Genomic DNA, 18382 nt, shown 5'->3' with positions numbered 1-18382 from the left:
ATCCATATGTTGATAGCAGCGATACAGCCAAATTAATATTGGAGTATTCATATGATGAATAATACTGAAAAACATTCACTTTACAAAATATTATGTTCAGGGGATTATTTACATAAAATTTGCATACATAAAACAATGTTATTTATTAGTACATTTTGATAAACATAAAAATAAGAACTAGTTACAAAATTCATAATAGCAGTTAACTCCAAGGAGAGAAGAATGAAGAGAAGTGTGACCAGGAAAAAGTTATTAGAAAACTCCAAATTTATTGGTAGTCGTGTATTTCTAAAAGATTAAATAAAATGACATAACAATAATGTTTGTTAATCCTGAGTTGTAGGTACATGCGTATTTTGTTCTTTTCGGTATTTAAAATATTTTAGCAAAACAAAAAAAATAAATTATAAGTTTATAAATATTTTGAAAAAAAAAAACCCACAAAAACTGGAAAGGTGAGAGGCTCTATCATAGAAAGCTGAGTGTTGCAGGCTTCAATGAGGGAATCACAGGCCCTGCCCCTTTTGCCTCCTTCTGAGGATCTACAATTGAGCCCCACAAAAAAATTTCCAGGATTCCTTTCCCTTGGATGATCTCACTTCATTCTTCACTTCTCAGTTTACAGGTTATTCTCTCTAGAACATCTTTCCCATTTTGTAAGAGTGTGTTACACTTCCCTCCTTTGTAATTAAATGTTCTGTCACTCTTATATAATTTCCTGTTTACTTGAGTCTCCCCTCTGTGACTACTACCTTTTGAGGGGAGGGGCTTGCAGAACTCATTCTTGTAAGTCCCCCTGGCAAAGTTCCTAGCCCCAAGTTTCTGTATCTTGCATTTTTGCTGAGCAGATTCCTGGCTCAAACAAGGTACTTCGGGAAGAATCTTTGCTGGTAGAGGGCCTGAGGGTGCTATCCAGAAACAGTCAAAATAATCCCTTGAAAACCTTTTGCTGGAGCAGAACTTGTATTTCAGATTCATTATCATCTGAAACTGATTTTCATGAACAACCACTACCAAAAAAAAGTAGAATTCATTTTTTTTAAAACTCCCAATCTACCAGCTGGCCTTTCCTCCTGTTTTATCTAAACACACAAGAAAGGAAAATTGACTTAGCAATTGTTCAAAGTTGGATTTTTCTTTTACAGCCGCAATTCAAAATACCCTTTTCAACAATTTTTCCATATTAAAAAAAGACAAAGTATTAGCCTTTTAGGAAAATAGCCTATGGGCATTTTCTGGTTGTCTAGTTTTGGAAAACACAGGAATCACATCAAACCTACCTACAGTAGTACTGAGGAAAGGATGTGGGATGATGCGGGTTGCACAGAGTAAAAAACACATCCCTGTTAAACTTGACCTTAATCCATATTTAGTTTTAAAATCATAACCTAACATTGGTGCCCTTGACCTGAGAGCAACCAGTTAGCACAGTCCAGAAGGCATGAGCCTGATGATTTTTGAAGAACACTGTTTCTGGGTTCATTCAGATGGGTCGAAGTCCCAGAGGTAGGTTGTGTAATTGTTCCTGAACGTTCACAGCCCTTCCCACTGGGTTTGTCCTCGCCAGGTGGTTTGCAGAGCCTCCTGACGGCGGAGGCGTGTATTGCTTTACCCTGCCCCGCTGACAGTAGCGTGGCCACATGACTTCCTTTGGCCAATGAAATGCCAAAGAATGTGAAACTGCACAATTCCTGATGGAAAGCTTAGATAGCTTTGCGGTTTTCCATCAATGATCTGATTCCCCATAGTCTTTTCCAAAAGAATGGATATTCCAGAGATCAGTTCTGCTTTAAGCCTTAATTCCAGAAGAAGATTCATGGAGCCAACTTGCAGATGATAATGAATTTTAAAATAATAATAAATTTTAAATATGTCACACATTAGGCGCCAGAGTGCTGCTCCATCACTTCTCTATGGCCGCCAGCAGGTGCTCCTTATAGCAGGTGCACCAGGAACTTTGCCCTAGGGGGGTCTTTCTTACCGCAAGGCCAGGTGTGATGAATATTCTGCTTCTACCACACAAGCTGACAAGCAGCCTCTGCCCTGCTTTTCAAAAGAGCCAGAATTTTTTGAGTTCAGGACAAGCTCCTGTGTCCCACCCAATTTCCAAAGGGAAACTTCACAAATTTCTCACTGATGTCTCCTGAGCTTGCTCACTATCTTTTCTGTATCACAGTTGGAAGTACTAGAATTTTCCAAATTAAAGTTATTTTTTCCTATTGATTTTGCTATTAGTGACAACAGCAGCTTCTCTGAGAAGATAAAAAACTTTTGGTCAAATAATCCTTGAATGTGGGTGTAGCCCAGAACCTGCCTGTGCCCATCCTATTTTAACAGGACCAAGATGAGATCTTTACAGTTACAGGGGATTTTTTATTTTATTTTATTTTATTTTATTTTATTTATTTATTTATTAATCTAGGGTTTCACAGACCGTGGTGCTGTGCAGGAATTTGTTCTAGAAGAACAGAAATCACACCAGAAAGGTAATAACAATAGTCTATTCAAAAATAACTGGAAATATAGAATCCACTGGATCTTGTATCCATTTAATTTAAGTGGATTCCATACTTCAATTTATTCAGCATGCATGGGAACATTCTATATATTAAAATAGTATTCTTTCAACACCAAACATCTGTATGCATGTATTTCTTATTTGGTATTATTGTAGGTTATATAGATGCCACCAACATACTGTATGACTTGGGATGAGTTACACAACCTCTCTGCTTTCATGTCCTCATTCATAAAATGAATTGAGGATATTTGGTTTAATTATTTCTAAGTTCATTTCTTTTCAATAGTAGGGATGTCTTGCTTCTGTATGTATCAACTGGTCATTTGAATCTACTATAGTTGTCTTAAGCCAGTTTACCAGTTCTTCATTATTATCATTGATATTTTGGCTTTGACAATAGGTATTTTCCCTTATACAGCACTTTGTTATGCTTAAACCTAATATCAATTGATATATATATCAATTGATATATATATCTCCAGAAGACATTATGCAGATTTGCAAAGAACCAGGAGCAAGAGTTATGGTGAAGGAGGATTTTCTTCTGCCTGAAGATGGCAAGTAAGTTAAGAGGACAATCCCAAAGCTATTCAACATAATTTCAACATTTGTTCATGTTGAATTCTACTGGGCTCCCAGAGTCCTTTCTTCATCAGCAAGTCTTATATAACAAAAGGCGGTGTTATTATAACTACCTTTCAGTTGGTAGAATAAAGGGAAGAAGGTGACATCAGTCATACCAGAGGCATCTTAGCCCATGTTGGAGAGAGCTAACAGTATCCAGGCTTGTTGTTTGTCTTTTGATTCATGATCTGACACACAGTGGATACTTAAAGACTTCAGAAAAACTTGTGTTCTGCAGATAGAGACAATGGCCAATGTCAGATCTCTTCTGGAAGGTATAATGACTTTTCCTTTGAGGAGCTCTTTGCCCAAATAATTCCAGAAAGGACAAGGAGGGCAACCTCCCTTATCGATACTTTCCTCCTCTGAGTTGATGTCAGTATTCTTGTTAATATTTCCAAATGAGAAAATAAGAGATCAAATATAAAATATTGATGGAATAGTAACTTTTGGGGAGGGTGTATGGATATTGACTCATATGATGTTAGTATTAGCCTAAATTGGCACACTAGAGAGTCACTTGGCAACATAGAACAAAACTTTTTAAATGCATAAAACCATTCCACTTTTATTAGTTATTCTAGCATAAGCTCCACAGGGTGCACAGGCATCACTGCATAATTGTTTATGATAGCAAAATCTAGAACAACTTTTAGAGTGTGCTGAATTTGGATCAGTAGGAGATGGCTTGAATAAATTATGGTCTATCCATGAAATAAAATTCATAGAGCTGCTTAGAGAATGAAGTAGATCCACTTGTGCTAACAATAAAGATGTCCCCTTTTAATTTTAAAAGGCATACTGAAGAACTTGCTTTCTATATGTATATATGAACTCATTCACATAATTATAAAAGTATATTCACAATAGAACATACATAAAGCATACTCAAGAGTAGTTATTGCTGCAGAATGGGAAGAGGTGAGAGTAAAAAAGGAGGTTTTACCTTTCTGATTGCAAGTTTTCTACTTAATTACTTCATATTTCAATGTTCATACATTACCTCTATGTAATTTTTTTTCAAAATATAAAACTAGAAATGCCTTTTGTAAAAAAAAAAAAGGAGAGGAAATGGTGAAATAAATTATGGTACAACCATAAAATGTAATACTAACCAACCATTAAAAATTAGCTCCTACAACTCTACTTGCTGACAGAAAAATGTGGGTGATGTATTGCTAAATTTAAAAAGCAGTTAACAAAACAAAACAAAAAGAAGCAGGAGTGTGAGCACGAGAACCATTGCAGTCACTTATGGATGACCTCCAGGCTGTTCTCCTTATTACACTGGGGCCAACACAGTGCCCAGCAAGCTGTCCAGAAAGTGCCATTTATTAGGTGCCCACCCCAAGCCAGCACTGTGCTGCAGGCTCACATAGCTTATGGCCTGTCCTCTCCACAAGCTCATTTATCCCCATTATATAAGCAAGAGTTTGGAGATTAGGGAGGGCTTTTAGCTAGTGAAGCTTTGATTCAAACCCAGGTTTGGCTTCCAAAATAAAAGATTTGTAGAGTAAATTAATCAACAAATCAAAAAATTTCAAACCATTGGTTGATGAAATGACTTGTAGAAAGATCTCAGGGCCACACCAGATTGAATTAGTAGAAGAGTGTATATGAAATCCTTACCCTATCACAACACCCTAGCAATGAGGGGGATTATTATCTAGACCAGGCATTGAGTCCCAATTTCCTGTCTTTAGGAATATAATAGGAAATGAACACTGGAAGGGTGATTAGTGATCAAAATTCATCAATTTCAAACTAAATTTGTAACCCATAGCTGGTCATGAAACTAATGTAATGTATCAAAATAAATATATTTTTTTTAAAAAAATTGTGAACTGGAGGGCTGGAGATATAACTCAGTGGCAGAGTACCTGCCTACCGTGCAGAAGGCCTTGGGTTCAATTCCTAACACTGGAAAAAAAAAACTGGAATAGAATTGAATATAGACAATATTAACACGTTATAAAATAATGTATATTGTGATGCTTCATACATTTTTTAAAGATTTTTTTTAGTTGTTGATGGACCTTTATTTTATTTATTTGTATGAGGTGCTGAAAATCAAACCCAGTGCCTCATGCATGCTAGGCAAGTGCGTTACCATTGAGCCACAACCCCAGCCTGGTTCATAAATTTTTGTGCAACATTTCAGTTATATTTTTGTATACAAAGAAATGTGTGCATTGAATTACTCTGCAAAATATTAGTATGCAGGGCAACAAGAAAACCACTTTTCAAATCACTGATTGAATCTCTGTTCCTTCATCAAATGATGCCCCCAAGGTCTAGTGGAATTAGGTGATTTCATTAAGACCATATGTTGTTGCCTACAGAATTTTCTGGTACTTTTCCCTCACTTACATTTTTGTGTTTTTATATTCCCACCTTTCAGGCAGGGCTAATGTTAATGAGTTTTGTGGGTTTTTTTTTTGTTGTTGTTATTGTTGTTGTTGTTCATTTGTTTTGTTTTGGTAATGAGGATTGAACTCAGGGGTACTTTATCACTGAATCACATCCCCAGCCCCTCCCCTCCTTTGTTTGATACCCGGTTTCACTAAGTTGTTTAGGGCCTCGCTAAATTGCTGAGGCTGGTCTTGAATTTGTGATCCTCCAGTCTCAGTGTCCCAAATCACTGAGATTATAGGTGTGCCACCATGCCCACCTATGAGCTCACCTTTCTGCCAAGGTCAACAATACTATCTTAAAGTACTTTGAAAAGATTATGTATAAACATGGAAGCCACACCCCTTAACACTTGCCATGCTGCTAATACAGAATGAGCTGCTGGGCTCTGCCAGAATCTGAGGTCGCTGCCTCAGTCAGCATCAGACGAACAGAACAGTTTTTACGACATAGGACATGACATTTTCACATCCATTTGTACCGACAGCTTATTAGAATAGTTCCAATTCATTGATGACCCACAGGTAAAAGCAGTAGCATGCAGCAGGAATGCAACACCACAATGAGTATTTATGTAGCATTCAATGTCACTGTCCTCCAAACACCGGAGAGCTATGCTCTGTCGACTCCAATGTTTGCTTGAACTGCACACATTTAACCTCAACGAGTATATTGAAATAATAAGAAAATTGTCCTCATCACTCAATTGAATGCTTTTTCCAATGAATTACTCAATTTTGTTCTGAGTAAAAACAGTTGTTTTACTTCAGTCTACCAATGCATCATTTCATTACAAAATTTTAAAAAGTGATTTCTCCTCAGGAGCTTAAGGAATGTCTTTCTCTTCTCCAGCTTAAGGTGCAAACATTTCCTCCTTCCTTGGCTTTTAGCTTTGATCACTTGTACCTTGATACCTTTGGATTTGTGGGAGACTGGTTATGAACTCTTCCTGCAGATCTGACACCAGGCACGCCATATGCAAAATCCGATGTCTCAGGATAGGATGTCTTCATGCAAAACCAGAGCAAGGCTGAGAAGCTAACGGGATATAGGTAGAGCTGCTACACACATCCTTTGAGAATATAGAGAAATAATGATCCCAATGTAGTACTTTTTTGTAATTTTTTCACCTAAATTTCTCATTTGCTCATTATAACCCACTTTGTTCTTTTCCTACCAGGACCATTTCTTAATCCAAGCTCCCATTATTGGTCACTGCCTATCCCTCTGCTTTAAGATCAACCTGCTTTGGCCCATTGATTTCTAAGGAAAGCTTTGCTCTGTCAACCACATCCTGGGCGTGTGCTATGCAGTAGCTCTGAACCTATTGGAGATCTGCATCTGTATCTGATTTTTTCACTTCCATTTGTGGTCTCTCCACGGGATCCAGGCTTTCTTCTCTCTGTACCTACAAAAGTTATTTGAGATTTCTGCTTGTTTGTGATCTGAAAATGGATTTCCCATTGGACATAAACTCTGGCATAATGACATTTCTTATGTGTTATTAAATATATCCCAGCTCTATCCTCAAGCTGCAATCTACCAATGCTGCCACGAGATCACTTATTTTGCAATAAATTACAGGTTAGGGACAATTAGTCCACACTAAAAAGGTCAGGTTGGATCTCCATCTAGTCTAATGGGAATAGTGAATAGTCTTATGAATTTCAAACCTAAATCAGATGACACTACTATAAATTTATACAATTCAAGTAAATGAAAATTTCCTCAGCAGTCACTATGTGCCAGATGCAGGAGGTTCAAAAATGATGCTCCTTGTTCAAGAGGCTGATTAGGAGAGAGACCAACGCACATTTTCATCACCTCAGTGTATGTGAGGTTCAGCCCTAAGAGATTTCCCATGGTCCCCTTTGAGCATCAAAACAATGTAAAGAAATTTGACTGAGGTCACTTAGCTTTTTGGTGACCAAGCTATGACCGAATCTAAGCCTGTTAATCAAAACTGATGCTCATTCCATTTCACCTTTTCATTGCAGCATACACTGTTTATTTCCGGATTTTCAGCACTGATATTTTTATATATATGTACATTGTTGAGTGGCTAAATCAAGGTAATTAATATATCACCTCATTTGCTTATAAATTTCTTGTGGTTGGGAACACTTAAAATCTATGTTTTTGACCAACTGAAAGTAGCAAATATTTACCCCCACAATTACATTCTTTTCATGGCCAGAGTTTGAGTCTAAATCTTCCTCCTATTAATGAATATTTGGAGCCATTCTTGACCTGGTATACAAGCTTGAGAGAAGGAAGAGGTCCTGAAGTAGAGAGGGGAGAGAGGAACCCACTAATGCTCAATGGGAACCTTGGATTCCCCCATCCTTCTTGGCACAACATGCCCACATATTTGACCAACATAGGGTGGAGAGTGGGAAGCAGAAAGGAAAAGAATGCTTTATTCAACACCTAAAACATCCTCCAGAGAAATATACAGCTCACAGCTCCTGGAGCTGAGCAGACATGCCAAGACAGAGGATCCCTGGTCAAAGCTCTCTTATCATAGAGCCCTGCACCTGAATGCCTGAATGCAGAATGCTGGACAAAAGCAGCTCTGACATCCTGCCCAGGGGCTGGTGTATCCCCTGGGTCCACAGATACCACTTTTTGTTTCACTCAGCCATGAGGGAGTGATCGCAACAGGCTCAGGCTTAACAAACCTCCGCTTGGCTCCCATCCAGTCAGAAGCAATAAACTTTAAAATTCTGTGGCTGTAGGTTCCTGGCTGTGGCTGCCATTAGGGCTGGGAGAAGCAGGCTTTCCACATGCTCTCTGCTCACTTAGAGCCCCAGTCTGCCAGGGCTTTTCTTAAGAACTCTTGTATGGGAGATCCAAGGTTCCCATTGAGTCCCTGGATCCATGGCCTGATGTGATTTCCTGTGGACAGGAATGACACTGGTCTTCAGTTTCTGTATTATGGACCATCTTATGTCCTATAAAGGAGAGGGGGCAATGTCCTAGGACAGTTCATACAGGCCTAAGGAAACCCAGAAAGGAGCCAAGTATTGGAGCAATTTCAGCTCTACTACTCCAAACCAGCAGGGTCTTAGGTGGCAAGCAACAGAAATCAACCCCAGCTAACACGAGGACTTGACTGAAATAAAGGGGCCCTGGTTATAAGAACAAAGGGAAGCTCACAGAATTGGAGGGAGGCTGAAAAAACAGATAAAGAAGGAAAGGGCTTGCTTCTGGGGTAAGGGCTGGTTCCTGCCCTAGTGTAGCTCTTGGCTTTTATAGGCAGAGTAGCAATTAGAAGGCAGACTATTTCCCCACAAGAACTACTTTCTTTGTCAAATGCTGATTTTAGAATCCGAATATGGATTGTCAATTATTGTCTCAATGTTAAATTTTTTTGATTTTGATAATTTCATTCTGGTTATGTTAGTGAGTGTCTTTGTTCTTAGGAAATGCTAAGATTTCCTAAGGGGTGATTTAGTTTGTTTTCTTTTATAATAACATTATAGTACATGAGGATGGGTAGTGTATAAAGAAAGGAGGTTCATTTAGCTCAAACTTTCAGAGGCTGAAAGTCCAAGACTGGGTGGCCATGTCTGTTTGGCCTCTGGGGAAGGCTTCGTAATGGATGGCTTCACTATGGAGGAGAACAAGCAGAAGAGGTCACAAGGTAACACAGGAAGCCACAAAGTACAAGAGACAGGCTTGCTCTTTTTATAACCACCTGCTCTCTCAGGAGCCCATGGGGTCCCACCAGAGCTACATTAATCCCTTCCAAGGGCAGCACTCCCTTAATGACCTACTCACCTTCCACTGGGACTGCCTTCTTGAAGATTCCACCATCTCAAACACGGCCACCCTGGGGACAGTCTCCAGCATATGAACCTTCGGCTTATGTCATCTCCAAATGGTAGTGAGGGATAAAGGGCATGATGTTTGAAAGCTTTTAAAAAATGGCTCAGAAGATAAGTAGCAATTATTGTATGATGAAAGAGAAGGCAAATGATAACTCAAATGTGGCAAAATTAAAAAATTAATGGATCTTCTTAGACCTGTCTGTAAGTTTGAAATTATTTTAAAATAAATAGTTTTATTAAAAAGGAATCTTTTTAAAACATAATATTCAGATTTCTCATCCAAGATCCGCATAATCTGAATCTCTGGGGCTGGGGTCCAGGTTTTGAAAGCTCCCTGGGGACTGCTGTGAGCAGCCAGCACTGAGAACCAGGCTCTAGGTGTTGAAGGGCTATCCTAGGCTAACAACTACACAGAGGGGCAGCCTGCAAAGTAATCATGACCATTAACTTAACATGTATAGTCTTAACTGTTTATTATATTTATGCTTTTCATTACAAAAGTAATATAACCACATTGCATGAAAATTGGAAAATATTCTTTAAAAAGGCAAAATAAAAAGTTATCATCATTACATAAACAATGAAAGCATTTTGGTTTATTTTCTCCAAATATACATGTTTGCTTCCTAGGTGGTATGACACATTGAACATATGACATTAGTGCTGCTCCTATTTTCATTTGACATTGAAAACGTCTTCAGGGCCATCCTTTTTGATGATACTACACTGAGGGGAAGTTCAGTTATTGACTTAGCTATTCCTCTACTCCTGCACATTTAAATTGTCTTGATTTTTTTTTTTGAGTTACAAATAATGCTGCAAGGAACAAATTTCTTCATAGCAGTGTTTCTGTATTTCAGACCATTAATAGAAATAGGATTATTGGGTCAGGATATGTCCATTCTCATAGCCCTCAACACATTCAGCCTAATTGCTTTGCAAAAGAGCTCTAACAATTCATGCTGCAACCAGCAAGAGATGCTAGTTTTGCAGCATTTGACATTATAAATGTTTTGGTGCAAATTTAATATGTGAAAATGTGTCAGATGGAGGCCAGAACTAGCAGAAAGGCAATCTTGGTTTTAACTCTTGTTCGGTCACTAACAAGCGGTGATGCTTGGAGATGGTGCTTTAATCTTTTCCCTCATTTCATGTATTTATTCAACAAAATCTTATGATGTGCCTTCTGTGTTCAGGCACCATTCGTCCCTGGTGGACATGAATATAACTTGAAAGTTGAATGGCCACGAAACAGTCGTGGTTAATTTTTCTAGACTCTTCTTCACTAAGGCTACTTTTGTAACCATGAGTATTCATCCCTGATAGTTATTTAGATCTTCAGGTCTGTTGGTTAATAGCTGTCCAATAGAATCACTTGGAGTGGGTGGAGCTTTAAAACTGTTCAATATCTTAAGGCATCCCAGAAGAATTCATTTAGAATTGCTAGATGTGGGGTCTGGTCCTTATTATTTTTTGAAAGCTCAGGTGCTTCTGTTGGGTAGCTGGCTTTGGGATTCACTGTTGTAGTATGCCAGGGGTCCTGAGTACATTGGGGTTTATTCTCAGCATATCAAAGCTCAAGTTTCAGAGTGAAGGTGCAGAATTAGAAGAGGGACATTTGCTTCCTTCCCCTCTAGCCTCCTGTACATAGCATCATCAAATGATCCTTCTGCCACCTCATCTGAGACCTACCCCTTATCCACATGTGGGATTGAACAGGCTCTTGCCCTTTCTTGGTGTGACCTTGGTGCTAACCTTGGTAATTCTGACTTTATATCCTTACACAATTCACTTCTGGAAACTCCCAGGGTCCATCCTGCCATGCTTTTCCTCCTTGCAGAGGCCCTGCTGACTGCTCTCCATCAGGAGCAGCCCATCCTCAGCCCTGTCATTGTCTCTCTTGATGCGCTTCACCTTGCTCTCCAAATTGGAAGATAGTTGTTATCCACTATAATCTACAATATTTCATGCAAGTTGCTCTCTGAGGCCTTCCAAAGGTTGCTCTGTTCTGTCAACTCTTTCGTTCCCTTTGTGCAGGTACCAAGAATAATGATCTCTGGGTACCAGGCATCTGGCAAATCTTAAAGTGAAAGTAAGGATCCAGGAAATGCTTTCAAAAGAAGCCTTTCCTAAACTAAGTGAAATATTCACCTCAGTGGACCAGAGGGCGAGATCCCTGTCTTCTGACAATTTGGGGCCATTCAAGAGAGGATCTAGGGATCCTAGTACCAATTAGATTCCCAGAAGGCCACTTCATACCCTGGTGTTATTGAAGTGAACACACAGAGAGACCCTCACTGTCCCACTTCCTGTAACATGAAGGTGATTGATTTGGTCTGGGGAACTAATCAATTTGGTCTAGGGAGCTTTAAAACATCAGGTAGTTTTAAAGTTCTCTCTACTGCTGGTGATTTTAATGGGCAGCCAATAGCTAACAGACATGACACACAAAACAACCATCAGGGATGACAATAGTAAACACAGATGCGGCTTTATTAAAGATCAGTCTAGAAGAAATAAAATTTCGACTGTGTTATGGTTTGGATATGAGGTGTCCCCTGACAGGCTTATGTGTTATGTAATACAGGAATGTCAGAGGTGAAATGATTAGATTATGAGAGCTGTAACCTCATCAGTGCATTCATTCATTCAATGGATTAGTAATTTGAATGGGCTACTAGGTAGTGGCTTATGGCAGGTGGGTCATGGCTGAAGGAAGCAGGTCACTAGGGCCATGCCCTGGAAGGTTAATATTCTTCTCTCTTTCTCTCTCTCTCTCTCTCCTCTGGTTCCCAGATGCCATGAGCTGAGTAGATTTCCTCCACCATATTCTTCTTCTACACTGTTCTGCCTCACCTTGGACCCAGAGCAACAGAGTTGGTCATCCATGGACTGAATCTATGAAACTGTAAGCCTCAAATAAAACTGTCCTCCTCTGAGTTGTTCTTGTCAGGTGTCATTTTTACAGGCATGAAAAGTTGAGTAACACAGACTTCTTCATTTTCCAGTTATATTTATCCACAGTTAATTACCATCTTCTCCTAAGATTGATTGACCTCTTAGCTTTCCTAAAATCCAATGTCCAGGATCTTTTAATGTCTGTCCTACAAGTTAACTCTTTTCATTTTTTGGGTCTTAGATTAAATGCCACATTTCCTGAGTCTTCTATCACCTCTAAAATGAAGCCAGTATCTATTCTGGCTCTTCTCAACATCTTCAACTGTAGTGTAATCCAAACACACCATCTATGCTCATGTCCCAAATATTGTACTCCAAACAGACTTTTCAGAGCTTCTGTCTTAGAAGAGAGTTCATGGGAGGTCTGATTGCACAATTCACATTGGTCTTGGGCTGTCACACATCAAGAAGAGTGTATCTCTACCTACTACACTTGGTTGGTATTTAGATTCTATGCAAAACACACAGGGTCATTAATTAAACATATTCAAGTCAGGGGTGGGCCCAATTCTATTAGTATTTAAAAGTAGGGATAAGCCCAGAGTTGATAGGTGCCAGTCAAGCCAGGCTGAATCACGAATGAGTCCAAATACGTCCTCTCTCACTGCTGAGGTCTGCCCAGCACCTCACCCCTAACACCTCAATGTGATGTGACTCAAGCCTGATCTCACTTGTCTTCTCAGCCACTTTGTGACGGGGGTTCCAAGTTACTCATAGTCCTATTCTACTGTTGGGAGAGGCTAGGGTGGGAGCAAAGCCAGAGGCAGCTGTGTGGTTGGACCAACAACTATCACCCAGTGAACCCCAGGGCGAAGACAGATGGTGTGTTCAGACTCTGGTGCAGACTCTGTGGGACACAAGAGTCACGCTTCTCTGTAGATAGAGTAAGGGTCAAATGGTGTCTTGATTGTGAAATCTTCTCAAAGATGAATGAACTTATTGAGGTGTGACTTATTTTTAGCTTTCCTTTTGCAATATGACTGCATTCTGGTGGTCTTTTGTTCATTTTCAGACACACTTTCCCTGCTTTGACAACATGCTCCCTATGACCTCCACAGGGGGACTTCTGTGGATGCATAAACTCCAGGTTTGATTCTGGATGTGCAATAGCCCCTTGAGAAAACTGTTTATGAATAACCACTCTCTAACTTCAACAAACTATTCTGCTTTTTTTGGACATGATTTTGATGGTGATTATTTTAAAGAATATTTTCTTCTCCAGTTAGAATGAACAATCTTTTTCCATCAGGCTAGCTTACATTTTTGGCAAAAGTTTGCCCTTTCTAGTGATTTTTGTCTGTCCTTCCCCACCATGATAGTCCTCATGTACTTCTGATTGCTGCAGGGTAAGTAAAGAAAGAGAATACCTTTAGGCTGTTTCCCATTACCCAGGTCATAATTGCTTTGAGTATCAAATAAAGGACATTTTGATGAGTTCTATCCTTTCTTTAACACAGTAATATGGTACTCTCAGAGACAAATGATCAGAGTTCTCTGGGGTTCTTTTCTCTCCTGTATAAAATTTAAAAGTGGACAAGATGTTTTGTGACCTGAGAAATTGCTTTTTTGTAAAATGCCAAAGAAGGGTGAGGCCATCATGCATATCATCCTGGAACAAAGCTGTGGATCAGGAATCAAAGTTCTTGTAGTGTAAACCAACAGTGGGGCCTCCTTAACCACTGCAATGCTTTAGCTATCAAAACTGAAATGAGGTCATGTTGATCAACTGAAGAAATGTATATGAAAGTGCTTTGAAAATAAAATCATGTAAAACAATCATGCTTGCTATTAGGAGAAAAGAAAAGAGAATCCTTGAGGAGTCATTTCTCAGCTCTGGATTTTAAGTTTCTGCTTAGTTTAAAATACCATACATAGAATTTTTCTACCTATCTTATTAATTCCAGAAACTGCAATGAAGTTCAATTTTGCAAAAGGTAATACTAAGATAATAGCAATTTGCCAATGGGAGAAGCCATGGTTTTAAAAGTCAGCTATGAGAGTGATGAGAATCAAGCCTACTTTGAGTGGCATGTTGGAAATCTGCATTGGTTTTATGGCAACAAAATAGGTCAGAAACTTTTATATTTAAAAAATTCATAGATGTGTTTCACAGTAGATCCCAGAGGAGAGGAGTCCAAACTGAAGCCATAATGCTTCATATTTATGGCTCAGTGTTGCCCCAAGTTTCTGTGCAATCATGGAAAAATGTCTGACTCTCTAAGGTCAAATTCTCCCAGTTACAGTAAGGATTAATAACACATGCTCAAAGCATTTTCAAATATTTCACTCCTGTAAGTTAAGGAAAATTTATTAAGAACATTTGTGAGTCTTCTTTAAGCATTTCAGTTAAATTAAACTATAATGTAGACAAAGCCTCACCTCTGACTTCACATACTGATATGACCTAAATTTTGTAAATAAAGTCTTACAAATATGTTAGGAATGCATTCATAAAGTGAAAGATCTTTTTAAACATGTAAGTTTGTGTTTTCAAAATCATATTTTCTAAAAACATTGTCCACCTGAAGTGCCGTTTATGTTACATACACGGAGCTGCTCATGGAGGTCAATGCTAGAACTATCTTTATGTAATTGCAACATTTTAAAAAACAGCAATTACATCACCGATAAAAAACATAATAGAAAACCTCTAACTTTGGGGAAAAGGCATATTTTTAAAAATATAGAACATTAAATAATAACCTGGAGTCACAAACAAGCTGAAGCTTTTCAAGTTTGCTTTCAATCTATTGTTTTAATAAGAGAAATAAAATAAATGCATTGTATAGATAAAAATGAATGTTTCTTGTTGCAGGAGAAATCATCAAGAGTCGATATTTTCTATTGTTTATCATTAAAATAATTCACCCTAAGAATAGAATAATATTTAAAATTTGTTGGGGATATAGCTCAAGGGTAGAGCACTTCTAGCATGCATGTGGCCCTGTATTTGATCCCCAGCACTACAAAAGAATAAATAAATATAAGTAAAACAAAATAAATAAAGGTTATTGGATGATCTATTTATACAATACACATACATAACACCTTTATATTTCCCGAAGTAACAAAGAAATGTTCAAGAGGAAGTGTAGATGTGATTGAAGTTTGATAATCTTTCTTTGATTTTTTATAACACTTAAAGTCCATATGAATCATTTGGTATGGGTGAATTGCCTTGTATCTTTTCATGCATGTATGTCTTATCTGTACAACCGGAAAGGGAGCTTCTGGAGGGAAGTTCCCTGTGGTGCTAAGCCCAGAGCATTGTACATAACCTGGGTGCATTAATCTTTGATTGATATGCACATTTGCAGAAAGGAGTCTGTTGAGATAACACTTAAAATCTTTATTCATTGATTTACAAAATGTACAATATTTACAACATCTAGGCATTAATCTCATATTGACATGAATGAAGAGAATCTAAAAATAAATATGTGGCACATACGGTAATATACACACCATGGCTCTTTGCACTCCAAGCCATCACCAATGGTGAGGATTTAATGGAAAATTTAATGTGGTAGAAAAGTCAGATGGCTGACCAGTCCTGGACCTTCAACATGAATGGCCCTTCCTTGGTTCCTTGAGGCTGGGGATGGTGAACAAACTGCTTTCTTTCAAGATAATTAAACAAAAATCATTTTAACAGGTGTAGGGGGTGCATGCAGCACATCTGTGCGGTCTGCAATAACTCCCCAGGGGGTGGAGGAATCTGTACCACTGTAGACAGGATCCCTCTATACACCAGCCAGGGAAGCTCTGATGTGGTCACTTTCTTATCTCTTGTTCAAATCACATGCAGTACTTGGAAAATGTGAGTGGAGTGTGACCATGCACAAAAATGTAGATATGTACAACATTAAATTTTCATTGTCTTGTAGCATATTTCTTTATTCACTTATTTGTGGTACTGGGGAGAGAACCCAGGTTAAAGCATCTTTAGATGCAAGATCAACCATCTCCTCTTTCAGCAAGAGAGACAAATGAGGAAGCCATACCCTTACTTTCTAGAGGAAAAACAAAAAATCACCTGGGGACACTTGCAAAGGCATCCTGCACAAAATAAATTCCACATGATAAGATGGACAAATTTCTATGAAGTCAAGCCTGGAAGTTTTCCTAGGAGAATAATTCCACTTTCCTTTCCTCTTAAATCCTGCTTCATCACATATAATCTAAATCTAAAGAAAAGGCTTCATGTTATTGAGGGTTTTTTTTTTTTGTGCCTCAGTACCTTCATTTCTAAAGTCTAAATACCAGTAATATTCCTCACTGAGCTTTCACTGGGATTATATGACCTAAATTACGTAAAGTGCTTAGCATAGTTCCTGGCACACAGGAGTTGCTTAATGAGTGTCTTGCTTACTTTCCCTCTACTATCCCAGCCCCAATTATAAGCAACAAGTTGATAAGCCTACCAAACTCTGAATTAAGGCTATGTAATACAATTTAGATTATTTTGTATCAAGGTTACTGCTGTCAGTTCATATTGGGTCCCTGAGGGGATCTCCTTTTATGAGCCAGAGAATTTCCTATGCTGGACAGATGGATCCTCACAACACTGTCATGGCTCCTCCAAGTTCCATGCAAACATGTCCCATAACCCTGCAGAAAAGTTCAGACCAGTGATGGTCTCTACCAGCATATTTTTGGGACAACACCACTAAGGAAACCATGAGCAAGAACCTTGAGACAAACACATTACTCCTGCTCATGACATATTAACTTTTCTCAATACCAGTGGAAGTATTATAGATAACTTTCAACAAACATATATTACAAGCTCTACCATGGTTGAAAAATAAGTAATTCTAATTTGATCATTTTGTTCAGAATAAAGAATTTTTTTTTAGAATATATTTTAGTTTCCAGTTATGCCATACAAAAATAAATATTGTTTAAAGGATTTACAAGGGAGAACAAAGAAATACAACTTTGGGTGCCGAAAATGTAGGAAAGATGGCAAAAATTGTATCCTCTACCTCAAAAGTAAGATCTAGAAGAAACAAAAAAAAACTTCCCATGGAGTCTCTTTACTAATCCCAAAATCTACCTTTTTTCTCATTCTAGTATATTATACTGTTAATATAGAGACAATTTAATGGAGAACCTTCTCCCTGAGTCTCTGGGAATTTGGGAGGAGAAGGTTATTTGGTAGTAAGAACTGCAGATAGAGAAAGCAGCTGGCTGAGTCACTGGGCCCTCAAAATGAATTACGACTAACACCCACACATCTTCCTTTCATTCTAAATCCTCTCTGTCTAGATTAGCTACGCAAGAATAGAAACCAACACCTAAAGAAAATGACCCCCCATCCTGCTTTGGGACTCTGTGGACACCACTGGCCCATGTGGAATCCAGGATCTCCTGGAGCATAACTGGGCCCAAAGCCAAGGCCAGTCTCCCCAGTTCCATGAAGGGTTTGATGGTATCAGTTCCACTAAGTTTGGGAAAATTCTTTTCTAGCCGCCCTTACAAATACACCAAATTTTACATCTTCCTTTTTATCCTCCCATGCAGCTGAGGGAATATGACTGAGAGAAAAAGGCTGGGAAAATTAAATTAAGCAAATTGCTTGCTGCTCTTTCAGGAACTCAGTCAGAATCTCAAAGGAAATAGACCAATCGTTTTGGATTCAAAGTTTTAAAATTCTAAAGCTGTAACTGGATTCATGATTGTAATTAAAGCAGTGCTCCATTGCCTTTCTCCTGAAAAACAAATGTGTATACATGTCCACATAACATACTCCTGACATCTCAGAGGGTTCCAGGTCCTCCTCCGGCTCATGCATGTATTCCAAATCAATAATCTAGGTTACAATAGACGCAGAACTATTTCCTGGAGTCAAAACAAAGGTTTGTGGTATGGAATTCAGGGTCCATACGGGGGGCAAGCTGGCTTTGATGGGAGGGGGGGTCTTGGTTAGACGCCAAATGGCAATACTGAAGCAATGCTTGTGTCTCGTAGGAAGTGGGATGCCTGGCCACGATGACATCTGTGATTGGTGCAGTCTCACACGGGTGACTAT

At 38.7% G+C, this 18382-nt stretch overlaps 1 protein-coding gene across 4 annotated transcripts in view; it reads left to right on the top strand.

Annotated features, from left to right (window-relative positions):
* The window catches only part of Mmadhc (metabolism of cobalamin associated D), an 84025-nt gene extending 71710 nt beyond the window's left edge, over window positions 1-12315 (top strand). For 3 of the 4 annotated variants that reach the window (XM_026388595.2, XM_026388613.2, XM_026388604.2), the window contains exons 8-10: window positions 2423-2486; window positions 3004-3082; window positions 12187-12315. In XM_026388595.2, coding sequence (XP_026244380.1) covers window positions 2423-2486; window positions 3004-3082; window positions 12187-12286 — 243 coding nt within the window. In that variant the 3' untranslated portion in view covers window positions 12287-12315. The remainder of the gene's footprint in view (window positions 1-2422; window positions 2487-3003; window positions 3083-12186) is intronic. The other variant, XM_026388628.2, reaches the window with a different exon arrangement.
* Window positions 12316-18382: the final 6067 nt, after the last annotated feature.

Source organism: Urocitellus parryii, chromosome 1 (genome assembly GCF_045843805.1).
Source record: "Urocitellus parryii isolate mUroPar1 chromosome 1, mUroPar1.hap1, whole genome shotgun sequence".
Classification (NCBI taxonomy): domain Eukaryota; kingdom Metazoa; phylum Chordata; class Mammalia; order Rodentia; family Sciuridae; genus Urocitellus; species Urocitellus parryii.
Note: the sequence above shows the minus strand (reverse complement) of the source record. Positions and strands in the feature narration are given on the sequence as shown.